Source organism: Falco cherrug, chromosome 10, assembly GCF_023634085.1.
Source record: "Falco cherrug isolate bFalChe1 chromosome 10, bFalChe1.pri, whole genome shotgun sequence".
Classification (NCBI taxonomy): domain Eukaryota; kingdom Metazoa; phylum Chordata; class Aves; order Falconiformes; family Falconidae; genus Falco; species Falco cherrug.
In genome coordinates this window covers 19,093,262-19,108,351 of record NC_073706.1, presented here as the reverse complement: position 1 = coordinate 19,108,351, position 15,090 = coordinate 19,093,262, and the positions used below count along the sequence as shown (strand labels likewise).

Below are 15,090 nucleotides of genomic sequence, written 5' to 3'. Positions count from 1 at the left end.
GGCACAGAGGGCACCTTTGTCTTCAGACCCAATCTCTGCTTCGCACTCAGCCACAGCTCTCCTGACACATCACGGGACATGGGTAGCACAGGCAATGGCCCTGCTGGCAGCACAGTCCCCCATGGCCCCCCAGCAAAGCCACCCAGCTGGGGGGAGTTGCTTTGGGAAGCGCCTCGGCTCGGTCCCAGTTTCAAACACCTCTTGCCAGCCAAGACCAGACTCCCTCGGGCATCTCCCACCCCGGGAACCAGACCTCCCACCCCCAGCATCACCTCGGAGCTCCGCCTTGCCCCCCAAAGCCTTTCCCTGGGCTGCAAAGCATGGCACAGATGGTAGCAAAGTTTCCCAAATTTCCCCACATGGCATCCTCTCCCTCCATGAAACGCGGCCAGTGCTGGGGGCCGCAGCCACTGTCCCCCGCACGGTGACACAGAGCAGCCTCCAGCCGAAGAAGCCGGGCAGGGATTTGCAGGGGCACAGGCATCGCCTCACCCAGGGATGCGGTGTGGCAAATGCCTGGCTCTGGCCAAAGCCAGCGGGGGGTGTGAGCCACTAGTGCCCTCCCAGCCTCCATCGGTGGGGCACAGATCCGGTGCCTGCGTGGGCACCACGGGCTGAGCAGCGGCATGGGAGGAAAAGCAGGGGCAGGGGGAAGGAGTGAATGAAGCAGACCGCGTCCCGGCACCAGCTGAGAGCTGCCAGCCGGGTGTACAAAGCCCCGGCCTCACCACAGCACCCCCCAGCCCCAGGCACCACAGCACAGCCGCGGCCAGTGACGTGGGAAAACTTGCACGTGATGGGAGAACCCAGCAGCCAGGGACCATGGGGCTTGTGGAGCGGGGAGAGGGGGTCTGCCCCCCCAAACCCCAGGAGCTCAGGCTCTGCTTTGTAGCCAGCCGCAACACAGCCAGCCGTCGGTGGGCCACCGAACACCAAGGGGGGACGTCGGGCAGGGGCAAGGCACAGGGGGGCAACCTGGCGGCAGATGTAAAGTTTAGAGGGGAAATAACACAGGTGCCAATCTCGGGCAGCGGGAGGGAAGGGCAGCTCTGCCACGCTGCTGGCGGGGACAGGCTGGCGTCCCTGCTCTGCCACTGACCCACCGGGTGACCTTGGGCCAAGCAGCCGGCGGTGCCGTACTGTGCTCCCCTGCCCGCTGGGCATCCTTGCGGGGTTGTGGGGATGGGGCGGCACGGGACCAAGCTGCTCCCGGAGTGCTCAGCCTCTGGGCAAGTGGAAGCTTCCCCTCGAAGGCAGCTTGTCTGGAGCTGCCAACTGCCGGGCAGCACTGAGGCTGTCACCTGCCGTGGGTGACAGCGTGTGGAGGTCCCCAGCGCTGCCCCAACCTGCCGGCTCCTGCAGGCCTGGCTGTGGCAAGCGCCTGCGGCTCACCCCAGCGATACCAGCAGCCGCGCCGGTGCTCCCCCGCGTCCCCGCCGGCACGTCCCCACGCCACCGCAGGACACGCCGTCCTTCTGCCCGCCGGCGGCTGCTCCCCGGGCCCCGGGACACCGCAGGTGAGGGCTGCCAGGCCCCGCTGAGCCGCACCGCACCGCCAGCATCCCTTCCTCGCTGCACCGGCTGCCGCCAGTTCGGCAGCCCTCACCGGGTGGCTGCGTGCCCCAAAGCTCCCCGACAGCGTCCCAGATTTCTCGGTACGGGGCCGACTGCTGCCTCCGGAGCATGAGCTCAGCAAAACCGCACCGCTGAAAAGCCCCTTCCCCACTCGCCCACCCCAGCAGGCGGAGGCGCAGCAGGACGGGGCTGGGGACCGGGGCTGGGGACCCCCAGAAGGATGGAGGGGACCGGTGATGAGGAGTGGGGTGACGCGCTGCCCGCTGGATGCTCGTCCAGGTGCCGGCACCCAGTGGGGCTGGGGGCTCAGCCCGGGGGCTCGCCACGGTGCTCCCCCGGGAAAGGGGTGCTGGCCGCGCGGGCTGGGGTGTCCCCGGGCGGGGGCTTTCCCCGAGGGTGGGGGGCAACGAGCGGGGCCACCGGGGCTCCAGCAGCTCTGCAGGGCGGTGACTCATTTGAAAGCGGCGGCGGTGACTTTGTCCCCAAACTACCGTAACTCCCGACCGGCCGCTCCGGCAGCGCCGCAGCCGGGAAGGTGTGTGTGTCGGGGGGGGGGGGGGGGGGCGCAGCCTGTGAGCGGCCCCCGTGGCCCGGCGGGGGGCGGCACGGACCGGTCCCGGCGCCGGGGGCCGGGCAGGGGGCGGGGGCGGCGGCGAGCCCCGGTGTGCGTGTCCCGGTGCCCGGCGCTGCGCACGGCGGGGCTCACCTGCGCTGGCAGCCTCCGGGTGCAGGTACATGGTGGCGGGCGGCGGGGCGCGGCGGGGCGGCGGGGCGGCGGCAGCCCGGGGCGGCGGGCCCGCGGCTCATCAGACGGCGGCGGGCGGCGGCGGGGCGGGCGCGGGGGGCCGCGGACGGCGGCGGGGCGGCGGGGGGCCCGCATGCGGCGGCGGGGGCCGGCAGCCCCGCGGAGCCCGTGCTGCCCGCCCGCTGCCTGCCTGCCTGCCGCGGGGTGCGCGCCTCGCTGCGTGTGCGGGTGCGTGTGCGAGTGTGTGTGTGCGCCCCGATCGCGCATCCACTTACTGCTCGCTGCTGGCGGGAGAGGAAACTGCAGCCGCCGGGGAGGTGGGGGGAGGGAGGGGGGCGTCGGTGCTGCGCACGGAGCGGGGGGGGCACGGCCCCGGCACGGCCCCTGGGGCTGGGGACACGGGGCGGGCAGCGGCGCGGTGACACCCGTGGGACACGCGTGCCCCCCCCCCCCCCCCCGCTGCGTTGACGGGACGGGGACGCGCGGGGTGTGCCCCACGCGGTGCCACACCCGCAGTCCCGCACAGGCGCACAGGCGGTGCCGCACACGCACCCCGCTACCCACACGCGGGGGACCACATGCGCGCACCCACGCACCGGGGCCGCGCACACGGGCGGCGCTGACGGCGGGGGCCTCGTGCGGGAGCACGCGGGCTGACACACGCACAGGGGGGGCACGGGGGTCCGCACGCGCGGGGGCGCGCACACGCACAGTACCATCCCATGGGAAGCCCGAGCGCACCCCGGGCGCTGCGCACCCGCAGGGGCAGCACTCCCGGGTAGCCCCCCTTCCCGCCCGCCCCGCCCCGCACGCCCCTCGCCACCCCCGCAGCTTTCCCGCTGTCCCGCTCCGCCGGGTTCCAGGCCGGGTTTTCCCGGTGCCGGGGCGCGGCGGCCGCTGCCGGGGCACTGCGGGCACGGCGGGCGCTGCGGGCGGCGGAAAACCCGGCGCGGAATCCTGGAGCGGGTGCGAGGCGTGCGCTCGCTCCCGTAGTCTCCCGTCCAGCACGCAAAGGCAATTTGTGCCCCGGCGTTAATTGCTTGTGTAACGTTTCCTACAGAGATGCAGGCCGAGAGCAAACAAACGGGAGAACTGCTGTGCGGAGCGCCCAGGGGTGCACAAACAAGGGGGCCTGCCAGGCACCTGCAGCTCCCGCCGCGTCCCCCGCGGTGCTGGCCTGGGAGTCCCCGGGGTGGGAGGGAGCGGGGTCAAGGAGAACCCCCTGCTTGGTGCGGGAGGTGCCCCCAGATGGAGGCAATGGGGCACAGGAGGGGAACAGCAGGTGGGGGCTTTGCTCGCAGGATTGGAGGCTGTGCCCGCTTCCCCCTTCTGCTGGGGCGAGGGGGTCAGAGAGCCACCCCAGTACGGGCTGATGGGGCTGGGACACTCACCCGGATGGTCCAAGGCTTGTGGGAGCCGCGAGGGGCAAAGCCCGACCTGGCCTTGCAAGATGGAGGGGATCAGGTGGAATCTCTCTGGAGTCAGACTGGGCTGGGAAGAGCTGGAAAACCACCGTGAGGGTTCAGAAGCTCTTGGGACTAAACCTCGACTTTCCTTGCCCTCAGGCTGGGTTTTGAGCAGGGAATGAGGCAGGAAATATCTCCTTATAATAATGTCTAAAGCAAAAGAGCCTGCAGAGGAAACCCTGAACCGGCAGGGACTGGATTTAGGGCTGGGACTGAGCTGGGGGCAAACGTGACCCCAGCGCCGTGGGCTTCCCGGGCAGCAGGGTGCCGACACTCGGCACTGCCTGTTGCGGTGAGGCCATGTGAGTGGCAAAGGACCCAGTCTCACGTGCCCTGACTCACATCACGGGCTCCTCGTAGCCCATCCTGGCATGCCGCCTGCCACAGCGCCTGCCTAGGGGCTGGGGCTTCTCCCAGCCCCTCGGAGCTGGGCCAGCGACAGCCCGGCTTGGGGTCGGTGCCAGGAGCACCGGTGCCCGCGCGCGGGCGGCAGCTGGTGTGGCTCGCTGGGGAGCCGCGTGCCAGGCAGACTCCTGCACGTACACCCAGGCGAAGCTCTTCCAGCGAGGGGGCTGGGTGCCAGCCTGCTGCCGGCCCTCTGGGACCACGGGCAGGCTGGGGAGGAGGCAGCAGCCCTCTGCCCCTCTCTGCTCAGAAGCTGGCAGAGCCTCCTCCTGGGGACGCGTAGCTTTATTTTGATTTCCCACCCACCCCCACCCCCCTTTGTGGGAACCTTCTCATTAAACCCTTGGCACAAACCCTTGCTTTCACTCTGCTTTTCTCCGCTTGCTTCCCACACACTCTTCAGCAAGCTCTAAAATCCGCATCCCCGCACGCACAGACATCCCGGCAGCACCGTAACCTCCCGCACCCACACAGCCGCTCTCCGCCGCCGCCCGCCGTCACTTCCACCGGGGCCAAGTGGGTGTAAAACGCTGCTGACTCACGGCAGAGCCGGGCCCGGCGCCTCACTGAGTGCCACGCGTGAGCCTCTGCCGCCGGCCGGGCTCCTGCTGCGGGGCAAGCACCTGGCTGGGTGCTGAGCATCACCGGGGGATGCTTTTCCCTGCCCATCAGGCCATCATGGAGGGAGCAAGTTGGCTGAAAACACAACACACCCAAGGTCAGGGAGGTGGCTGCGTGGGGAGATGAACCCCCATAAATAATGAACTTGGCCTGCGATCACCCCCATCACACCTTGCCTCCCTGTGGTGGAGATATGAGCTGCCTGCCCCCAGCCCTGTCTTCTCCAGCCATTCTCCCAGCATACGACCCTGCACAACCCTGCAAACCCCTGCTCCCCCAAACCCCAGGGCAACCTGAGACCCTGCTCCCCCAAACCCCTGGGCAACTTAAGCCTCTGCCAACCCAAACTCCTGGGTACTCCAAATCCCTGGGCAACTGGACCCCTGCCATCCCAACCCTCTGAGTACCCCAAATCTCTGGGCAGCTGGACTCCTGCCATCCCAACCCTCTGGGTACCGCAAATCCCTGGGCAACCAGACCCCTGCCATCCGAAAACCCTGGGCGCTCCAAGATCAGCCCAGCGTGGCCGTGCTGTCCTGGCCACAGGGCAAGGAGATGCTCCTACATCTCTGGCATGGTGCTGGGCTGTACCGGGGCTGGGCATGGGGACCACAGGTGTCCCCCTGGGCTGGCCTGCTCCTGCCTGCTCCCCAGGGCTGGGCTCAGGGAGCAGAGCAGCCCAGGTGCTGCGGAGAACAGCTCCAGCTTCCAACGCCGGCTGCAAACCTCACTGGCAGCCTGGGGAAACCACAGCTCCACCACCAGCCCCGAGCATCCTGCTCCGCTCCTTCCCCGTGGCACAGGGAGCTCCCCCGGCCCTGAGCCACGGCTCCCACATGGCCACAGCTCCACCAACTCAACCCAGATTTCTATGGGAGCTGCCAGCACAGGGCTCCCCGGCAAAGGTGGGTTCTGCTGCCAAATTGCAGTTTTCAGTTCCCAGCCACTTTGGCTTTCACACTGTTCAGAAAAGAGTCATTATGCTCCTTTCTTCTCCCTTTCTCTTTTATTTTCTCGATGGGGAGAAAATGGATATTTCTTACTCTCCCTTCCCACCGAACGCGGAGAACCTTTTGTTTTTCCCCGCCTTATTCAAGCCCTTTATACAAATTAATCTTTGGGCTGAGGCCAAGCCTGGGGTAATTTCATCTAAAATGATGAAAATTTCAGAGCCTAACGGGAGAAATTATAGGGGGTTAGAAAGCAAACTATTTCGCAACTTTAACAAGAGCAGGCTGTGACCTGGCACTTGTCACAGCTAATAAAAATGTTAATGAACCAGCAGCAGCAACGGTGCTCTCCTGTCCTTCCTTCCCTGCCAGTCCTGGTCCTGTGGCCGGGGTGGAAGCAGAGCCCAGTGACATGGTGCCATGTTTGCCTTTCTGTGCAAACACGGCGCGGGCAGAACCAGTCAGGCGGCTGAGCGGGATCGGCGGTCGCCGAGCTCACACCAGCAGCTCCCAGCAGGGCTGTCCGTGTGCCGGTGTGGTTCCCGGGAGAGCGCCGTGGCCCCGGCGAGGCACGGGCTGTGCGCGCATGGGAAGGCAAGCAGCAGGGATTTGTTCCAGGAGGATGCTCATCCCTCGTGACTTATTCCAGTGTATAAATGACGCTGATTGACAAGCTCGCCAGCCAGGGTATGAGCAAGGCACCTGAAGCACTGTGGCTCCCCAAAGAAGGCAGGTCAGCTGGAACCCCGCCACGGGGGCCAGCAAAAAGCTGAGACCACAGCAGCCCCACTTCGCTTTGCCTGACATGGGGCAGGGCCAGCCTCCCCCTTGGCCATGAGCCGTGCTGCTCGCTGGGAGGCTGGCATGTGAATAATTGGCCCGGTGGCGGCTGAACGCCCTGTGTATATTTTAATTACCGAGAAAGCGTTCGTCATGTGCCGCTCCTGTGGCGCAGCTGCTCGGCGCCACGTTTCCTCGGGGCTTGGAGGGAGATTCCCGCGGTGGCCAGCGCTGTTTGCCATGGGCACAGCCTGCCTGTTTGCTTTTCGTGGCTCATGCTGCCAGTCCAGCCCTTCGGGGCTACACGCTGCCGGATGGGCAAATTCCACACCATGCCATGCTGTGCCACCCCGGCCACACCAGTGCAAAGAGACAGCACGTCCCTGGGTGCAGGCCAGCCCAGGCAGTGGTGACACTTTGATGGCCAAGGTGTGGTGGCTCTCCCAGAAGGTGTGTTGGTGGTTTCGGGGTCCTCAAGCTATAGGCTGAAACCATCAGGGCTCTGGATGGTGAACTGGGAGGCTCCAGCATAGAGTGTGCTGGCTTCCAGTATACGACCCATCCAGCCCCGGAGCCATGCTCTCCATCGGAGGAATTCCTTACTCCTCCTCTCCCAGGCAGCAAACATTATTAAAAGAACAAAAGCAACACAACCAGAAACACGGATTATAATTAATGTGCAATGCTGGAGATGGTGGCATGGCTGGAAAGACACAAGCCAGGGTGGCCATGGTGCTGTTCCCCACAGCCCAAAGTCAGCCGTGCTGACTCTGAGCCACTCACCAGCCCCCAGTGGGCCCCCAGCCCCAGACTGTACCCCACATTTATGCCCCAAAGCCCCTTTGGCCCAGGGCAGGTAAGCGGACTGTGAGGGAGGATGACCAAGAGAGAGAAGCAGTTGTGCGTGAGGGCTCCTAAAACCCTGCTGACCTCCCCAACCTCATCCTGAGCATCCCTCGGTGCTGGCTGCTGCCAGCACCCTCCCTGGGGAGGGGGTTTCATGTGCTGCCTGGGGGATGTTGCATGTCCCCACTCCTTGCTGCCACAAGTGCCATTTGAGCTGTTTGTTTATATACCTTGGCTTACCTGGCTACCCAGTGCTTCTTGTCTCTTTGGGAGCAATTTTGGCTAAAAATACTTCTGGCTAAGGTCTCTGCTCTCCCACCGATGGCTGCCTTCCCCAGCGTTAGAGGGGGGCTCAGGTGGGATCAAAACGTGAGGCTTTCCCACGTGCTATGTCGGTGTGTCTGCCTCCATGGGGGTGCACCAGGACCCCCGGCAGTTCCAGCGTGGTGGTGCAGGGAGCCAGGACGGTGCTTGGTGCCATGAGGATGGCCAGCCTGGCTGCTGCTGGTACAGGGAGGAGGGCTCCTGGCCTGCCGGCAATGGCTGTAAAGCACCAAAGAGAGCAGGGAAAAGTGGCAGGTGGAGGCTGAAGGTCACGGCTCGGACTTCGCCCGCGGCATTGCTGGGAGCAGCTGCTCAGCGGGTGGGACAGGTGCTGAGGCTGCACCACAGGGCCTGGGTTCCTCCCCGCTGGCCCCGAGCCCGCAGCAGCCACGGGATGCAGGGAGACCCTATAGATGCGGCAGTGCTCCTTGAGCCTCTGCGGTGAGGGTTGCACATGTCCTGTGCCCCAAAACCCTGCAGGTGAGGTGGGCAGCTTGGGGCAGTCGTTTCAAGTCCGTGCTTGTCCTTTCTGGCAGCACAAAGCCAAAGGTGAGGCTGTGCCAGGGTCCTGCTCCACAGCCGGACCTCTTCCCCTCCTCCCTGTATCCTGCTGATGTCGGGCAGTGTCTTCTCTCATTTGAGACACCGTTAAATAAAGGGATAGATGATTGCTGGAGCACTCAGCCAGAAATGAAGGACGTGTGGTCACCCATTGCCTCTCAGCCGTGCACTAGGGAGTGGAGGCTGCTGTAAAATCCTGGCCGATGCCGGCATCCACCTGGGGCACATGGCCAGGAGGGGAGCAATGCGACGGCCGCCCAGCAGCCATCACCCATCACCCAAGCAGGACTTTCATCTTCTCGGCCCTGGGTTTGGAATCAGGTTTCGATCGATGAAGAAGTGCTAGCTCCAGCCCCGCTGCCCTGACTCAGCAGGTCCCCGCTGCCCAGCTGGCCGGCAGCACTGGGCACTGCGGTCACATCTGGGCGCCAGCAGCTCCCAGTCTCCGGGGGTGGCTGCTGTGCCTTTGGGTCCTGACTGGGAGGGCTGGGACTGCATGGGTCCCCTGAAGGGGGTTTGGGAGAAATGTGTGCTCCCACCACCTGGGATGCTGTCCCCAGGGGAGCTGGGAACAGCAGCAGCAGAGCACAGGGAGTCCCATGGGTATGTCTGTGGTGGCCCTGCTCTGCTGGCCAGGTGCTGCTGGGGGACAAGCCATGCTGGGCTCAGGACACAGCAGCATTGGGCCCCACTCTTCCCTTTGGCCCCCACCCAAAGCCTGTTGAATCCCCATCCTCCCTCCCGCTGCTTTCAGAGCCCTTCAGTGCTGCCCTCGGGTCATCTTTTTTTCATGAGTGCTGGAAGACGTTGACGGTCGATGGCTGAGAAAGGCAGCACTGGAAGAAGATGCTGCCCTTGGGCAGGCTGGCTGGGACAGAGCTGTGCTGCTCCACAACCACTGCCCTTCCTGCCCACCCCAAAGTGCTCCTGCGATGCCAACATGGGCCTGAGAGCTCTGAAACAATAGCTCTCTGCATCCTGATATTTGTATAATTTGTGGTACATGGCTCCGTAATGAGCGGTGACCTCTATTAGGCATGCTATTAGTCTCATCAGGAGTTCCTAAAGTACATTGCTGGGGCTTTTTGGTGGGTAGAAAGGCAGTTGGGTTCTGCCGAGTAACTGTACAATTAGGAATAAATCATTCCTGTGACGGCAGTCACTGATGGGTCGGAGCCGGTGGGGATGGCTGAGGGTGATGCACTCTCTTGCTGTGACTGCTCTCAGCCATGGCATGGCTGCAAGGGCAGGAGCGAGGTCGTGTGGGACCGGCTGCTTTGCCGGAAAAATCTGATTGAGATATAAAATGAAAGATCTGCCCTAAAATCAGAGATAGAAAAGGGCTGGAGAGAGAAGCTGCTGTTACATTCACCACCCTGAGCAGTGGTGTTCACCAGCCCTCTCCCACATCTGGGCATCCTTGTGCATCCGCTCAGACTTGCTGCCTTTCCCACACATGCTTTGAGGCGAGCCCTCCCACCAAAGCCTTGTAAGATGTTCCAGCAGCACCAGTGACTCCATGCTTTGCCCTGGCATCGAAGCAAGCTCCTCTCGAGGCAGCAGCAGGGCAGGCAGAAGGAGCTCAAAGAAGAGAGCTCCAGTGAAGACTCTGTCTGCAATGACCAGAGTGCCAGGGGAGGGACAGGCTTGGCTTTGCGATCCCTGTGCGGGATCAGGCACCGCTGGGTGTTCGCAGGGTCTGGCTCGGCTCCGGTGCCTAGCAGGACCCCATACTTCCAGGGGACAGCCACCCTGGAGTGGGGACCAGCTTGTCCCTGAAGCAGAGGCTGGCCAGGACCTTGTGGGAGAGATGCAGGTCTGGGCAGGTCTGAGAGGGAGAGGGAGAGGGAGAGGGAGAGGGAGAGGAGAGGAGAGGAGAGGAGAGGAGAGGAGAGGAGAGGAGAGGAGAGGAGAGGAGAGGAGAGGAGAGGAGAGGAGGGGAGAGGAGAGGAGAGGAGAGGAGAGGAGAGGAGAGGCAGCCTGGCTGCCCGTGCACATCCCCGGGCAGCACTGAGCTGGGGGCTTGACACTGCAGCTGGCTGTCCCTGCAACTCAGAGGGATAATTTGTGCCCGAGATCCCTTGTCCAAGGTGTGGGGAAGCGCAGTGCTTTCTCTCCCTGTTCGTAGCTATGTGTGAAGCCGGTATATAGCCCACACCATACCCAAGCCTGCATCTGCAGTCCATACCCACCCAGCAGGCAATGCCCACGAGGGCTTGGGCACCAAACCTCCCCACCAGCGCTACCAAAACCCTGCAGCAGCCCATCAGCTCAGGCTGGGCAGGCGGACAGGGGATCAAAAGGCTCTGCCCCGCTGTGTAAAGGACTCAGGGAAAGCAGTGAAGCAGGGATGCAGTGGGGAGAGTGTGTGGGGAATTCCTGCCAAGCCAGAGCTGGAGGAGCATGGAAAGGCGATGGCACAGGGCAGGAGTGGTGATGCATGGCCAAGCGCTGCCACATCCGCTTGTAAACCAAACATCTCTGTTTTGCTGCAAGTGTTGGAGCAAAGTCCAGGCCAGCCAGTGTCCCTGTGAGGGCTGGAGCAGGAAAATCTGTGATGGATCCAGAAAGCCAGGGCCTCCAGGGAAGGGAAAAGCAGGGAACAGGGAGGCCAAAGGGGAGAGACCCCTGTTGCAGCTCCGGGAATAGCACAGGTGGGAACTCAGCTTGACATCCCACCCCGGCGATAAACAGCCATTTGTGGAGGAGCGCACTCACTAATGCAAGTGCTTAGGAGAAAGGTTTCTAATAGCTGTCGAGCAACATGAGTTTATTAAGAACAGGTTGTGCCAAACCCCTCTAATAGCCTCCTTAAATGTAATCAGTGATGAAGGAGATACAGGAGCACAGGGCACAGTGGCTCTGCACCTTCCAGCCAGATGATCACTCCAGGGCCATGGTGCTCGCATTAAGAAACTGGCCCCTTCCCAAGCAGCCAAAAATTCCACCACGAGGATCAGCCAGCAGCAGTCACCAACAGGAGTCCTCTGCCCAGAAAGGGCTGCGGGCAAGCGAGGGTGCCCAGCGGCTGGGGGAATGCCAGCAGCCCCAGGGGGGATTTGGCAGCATCCAAAATGGCTGTGGGGAGTGGGAAGAGCTGGGGAGGAGGGACCCTAAGGGCAGCGCAGGGCATGGAGGGGATGGAGGGGGTGGCCTGGCCGTGCTTGAGGAGAGGAGCTGATGGCCTCGGACCTCCATGGGATGGGTGAAAACACTAGCAGAGGCAACCATCACCTTGCCAGCAGCCCCTGGGGCAGGGAGGAGGAGGGGGGCATGGTTTTGCACTGCAGCTGAGCAGTTGGTGAGCTAGCGGAGATAACTGGTAATGAGGGGATTAGCAATTATTAAATGGTAATGGACCACGCTCAGCATGCATGGGGAAGCAGGCACTTTGGGGCACGTTAATAACATCTTACTCCCCGCTACGCCGCTGGCTGGGCAGCGCGGCTGTGGGGAACGGTATCTGGGCAGGCACAGCAAGGAGCCGGTGGGACCGGGTCAGCCAGGGGCTCCTCACGTTCCAGGGACCTGTGGGAGCTCTCACACCGCCTGGCAGCCTCGCTCACCCTGTGTGCAGCCCGAGCAGCCATCTGTCAGTCCCGCAGACCTGGCTGGGGATGCACTCCGTCCTGCCTGCGACAGACCCCAGATGGGGTTGTGTCACTGCATCCCACAGCCTCCCAAGGTGTCCAGCTCCCTGCCACTCCCTGGACCAGTGCTCTGGACTGGTGGCTGTTTCCCCAGCCTAGCAGGGGGACAGAAGCTTCACCCCATCCTCTCTGCATGGAGGCCAGCATCACAGAGCAAGACAGCAGCCCTTGCCCACTGGATTTCTCCGTAACACCTTCACTAGAGCCACTGGCACCTGATTTTGTGGAGGGGGAGGATTTGTGTCCTGCAGCTGGGGAGGGGGATGCTGGAGAAGGCTCGCTGAGACCGGCTGCCTCTGCTTCTCACCTGCTCCCCAGCACTCAGCCCTCACTCAAACACACCAGCCACCCCAGGATCACGACCTGTCGGGCAGGGAGAGCTTGCAGCAGCTCCTGCACCACGCCAGCAGCTGAGCCACTTGCCAGCAGATGTTGGGGCTGTTAATGCCCTACATCCTTTCAGCAGCCTGCAGGTTCCAGTATCACGCGCCGCTGCCTGACGTCGGTCTCCTCCTGCCCCTGTGGTCCCCGAGGCTGGCAGCAGATGTCCGGCACCGGGCCCCTCTGGTGCGCACCACGCGCTCCCTCGCCCCGCGGCTCAGTCGGTGTGGAGAGCACCAGATGGGCCGCCAGTGAGTGGCCCCCATACTCCAGCGCAGCACAGGAAAGCAATTCCCGACACAGTGGGGAGCACTGGACAGATGAACCTGCTCACGGCACCTCCTGCCCCCGCACGGCTGACTGAGCCCGTTATCCCTGTGTGGATGGTGCAGGACCCGTTCCACAGTGCAGCAGGCTGCCTGAATTCCCAAAGAGGCTTTAAAAGGCAGCAGCCGCCTGCCAGCGCTGCCGAGCACCTGCTGCCTTCGCGTGGATGTGCGAGCCTTGAGCGTATTTCGAGAATGGGCCATTTAATTGCCTGAATGTGGATTTGCAGCACTTGAGCAGTGCTTGCCACTCTCCCCGGGTCCCTTCTGAGAGCTGGGAAGGAGCAGAGGGGTCCTGGCATCCCCCAGGCTCCAGGACCATCCCCACAGGGGGAAGCAGCAGCGTGTGGCTGGTGGGGGGGCAGCAGCAGAAGGGTCTGTGGCTGTTGCAATTAAGGGCTGTATCGCAAAGCAGAGGCAGGAGCTGGAGGAGGCACAGGGACAGGTTAGAGCAGTGTGAGGGTTTGCCAGTTCCTGATTTCTGGGCTCTCAATTCCATGCACGGAAGGCACTTCAGGCTTGGATGTGCATGAGCTGGGGCAGCGCCAGCAATTAATTGGGCTCTGCTGTGTCTTGCCCTCATTAGTGGCAGCTCGTTCTCAACAGAGAGGTGGGTTTCTCCCTCCTTGGGCAGGGCTGGCCTTGGGGCTGTTTTTTCCACCTGCTGGGAAGAAATCTCTCCTGGCATGGAGAGGGAAGGGAGTGGGTAAGGTATGGGATGGGATATGGGATGGCAGATGGGGTGGGATTGGAATGGAATGGGATGGGATGGAAAGGACTGGGAAGGGATGGGATGGCTAAAGTGCCCTACAGAAGAGCATCCAAATGGGGTGTCCCCATTTGGAGACACTAATGTTTTGGTGTTCCAAGTGTGGGTAAGCCCCTGCTCCCTCATGGCTGGCAGAAAAACATCCCAGGGCAGGTTGTTCCTACTGGGTGGTGCGGAGGTGAGCATGGGCCCTGGGAGTTGCTGAGGGGAGCTCAGCCCTCCTGGGCTCACGAGCTGGGGGGCTGGGGGCTCCCTGCCTGCCAGCCTTGGAGGGGACAGACATGCGAGCACGGGGTGCCATGGGGAGGACACCCACAGCTTTGTGGCAGTGTGTGTGTGTGGGGGGGGGGGGCACAAGAGTCTGTGATGGGGGATGGGGTGTCCTGTCCTCCTCTGACCTCCTCGCTGGGCAGAGCACATGGTTTTGGCAGCTGTGCAGTGAGGATGGTGAAGGGCTGCTGTGAATAGCTCACTGATAGCAGGAAAAGTCCACACAGCACCTAACTTCAAAACTTGGACACAGCCCTTTCCAGTGGTACCACATCCAGCTCCGATTCCCGTGCGCTGAGGGAGGACCATGACGGTGAGGCTGAAGATAAGTGCGGATGAAGGTGCCTGTCTCAGGGCTGCTCCCACGTCCCTCATGCCTGCACTCTCAGCAGCGATGTCCCCATGTCTCACCGCTGTCCCACCACACAGGAGCCAGCCACGGGGGAGCCCTGTAGGCAGCAGTGCAAGGCAGGAACCCGAGCAGCTCCTGGATGGCTCTGGTAAAGCCCCACCCTGAATCCAGCCCTTCCTGGCTGTCTTCCCACAGGATGGCAAGATGTGGGGTCCCGAGGGGTGAGAGTGGGGCTGGGGATAAAGCTTGGCTCCTGCCAGCCCTGGGGTGCTGCAGCCTGGATCCCTCCCAGCATCCCAGGAGTGCAGCCCTGGCTGCAGGTGTGAAGGGCTGAGGTGGACCAGGAGCACTGGGATGTGATGGGAGCATGAGGAAGCCCAGGAAGAACCTGGGGATGCACTGGGAGCAACAGGAGTACCGGGATGCACTGAGAGCATCGGGATCCCTGGGAGCACAGGGATGCGCCAAGAGCATCGGGAGCAGAGGGAGCACCGGGATGCGCCGGGAGCACCGGGCTCGGTGCGGTCTGAAAGCTCCTCCTCGTGGCTCCCGTGGAGAACTACCGGGAACGGGCAGCGGCCACCGGGGAAGCCCCGGGGCACGGGACGGGCGAGGTGCGAGGCAGCGGCGGGACCCGGGCCACAGCACGGTATATCCCTCCTGCTCCCTGGGGTCACGGCCACCAGCCTGGAAAACGTGGGGTGACGAGGACCCCGGGCGGGACGGGACAGGGCTTGGTCCACCCCTGCAGCTGCCTGGGATGGGACTGTGGCCACCGCCGGGCTTGCCTCCCACGGAGACCCCACCGGCGTGGGCCACTGCCTGCCCAGAGCCACCAGCAACCCCAAGGCGCTCGGTGCGGCACTGGGGTAGGGTTTCTGCTGGCTTCCAGGAAGGCATTAAGTTAATGCATGAAATATGATTTCAGGCTACCGTCCCTGGCTGGGTACAAGTGTGGGGAGCGAGGCAGGAGCGCTGCGAATGGAAAATCACTTCTGCTGTGAGCAGCAATTTCTTTTTTTTCCCCTTGCTCGCAAAGGTATTTAATCTAAGAGGGGGAGAGGAGGAA

General features: G+C 63.3%; 1 protein-coding gene across 4 annotated transcripts in view; it reads right to left on the bottom strand.

The window, feature by feature from the left end:
- SYT7 (synaptotagmin 7) overlaps positions 1 to 2,538 on the bottom strand; it is a 31,400-nt gene extending 28,862 nt beyond the window's left edge. For 2 of the 4 annotated variants that reach the window (XM_055721845.1, XM_055721847.1), the window contains exon 1: positions 2,282 to 2,537. In XM_055721845.1, coding sequence (XP_055577820.1) covers positions 2,282 to 2,312 — 31 coding nt within the window. In that variant the 5' untranslated portion in view covers positions 2,313 to 2,537. Of the gene's footprint in view, positions 1 to 2,281 lie in introns of all 4 variants that reach the window. The other 2 variants (XM_055721846.1, XM_055721848.1) reach the window with 2 other exon arrangements.
- Positions 2,539 to 15,090: the final 12,552 nt, after the last annotated feature.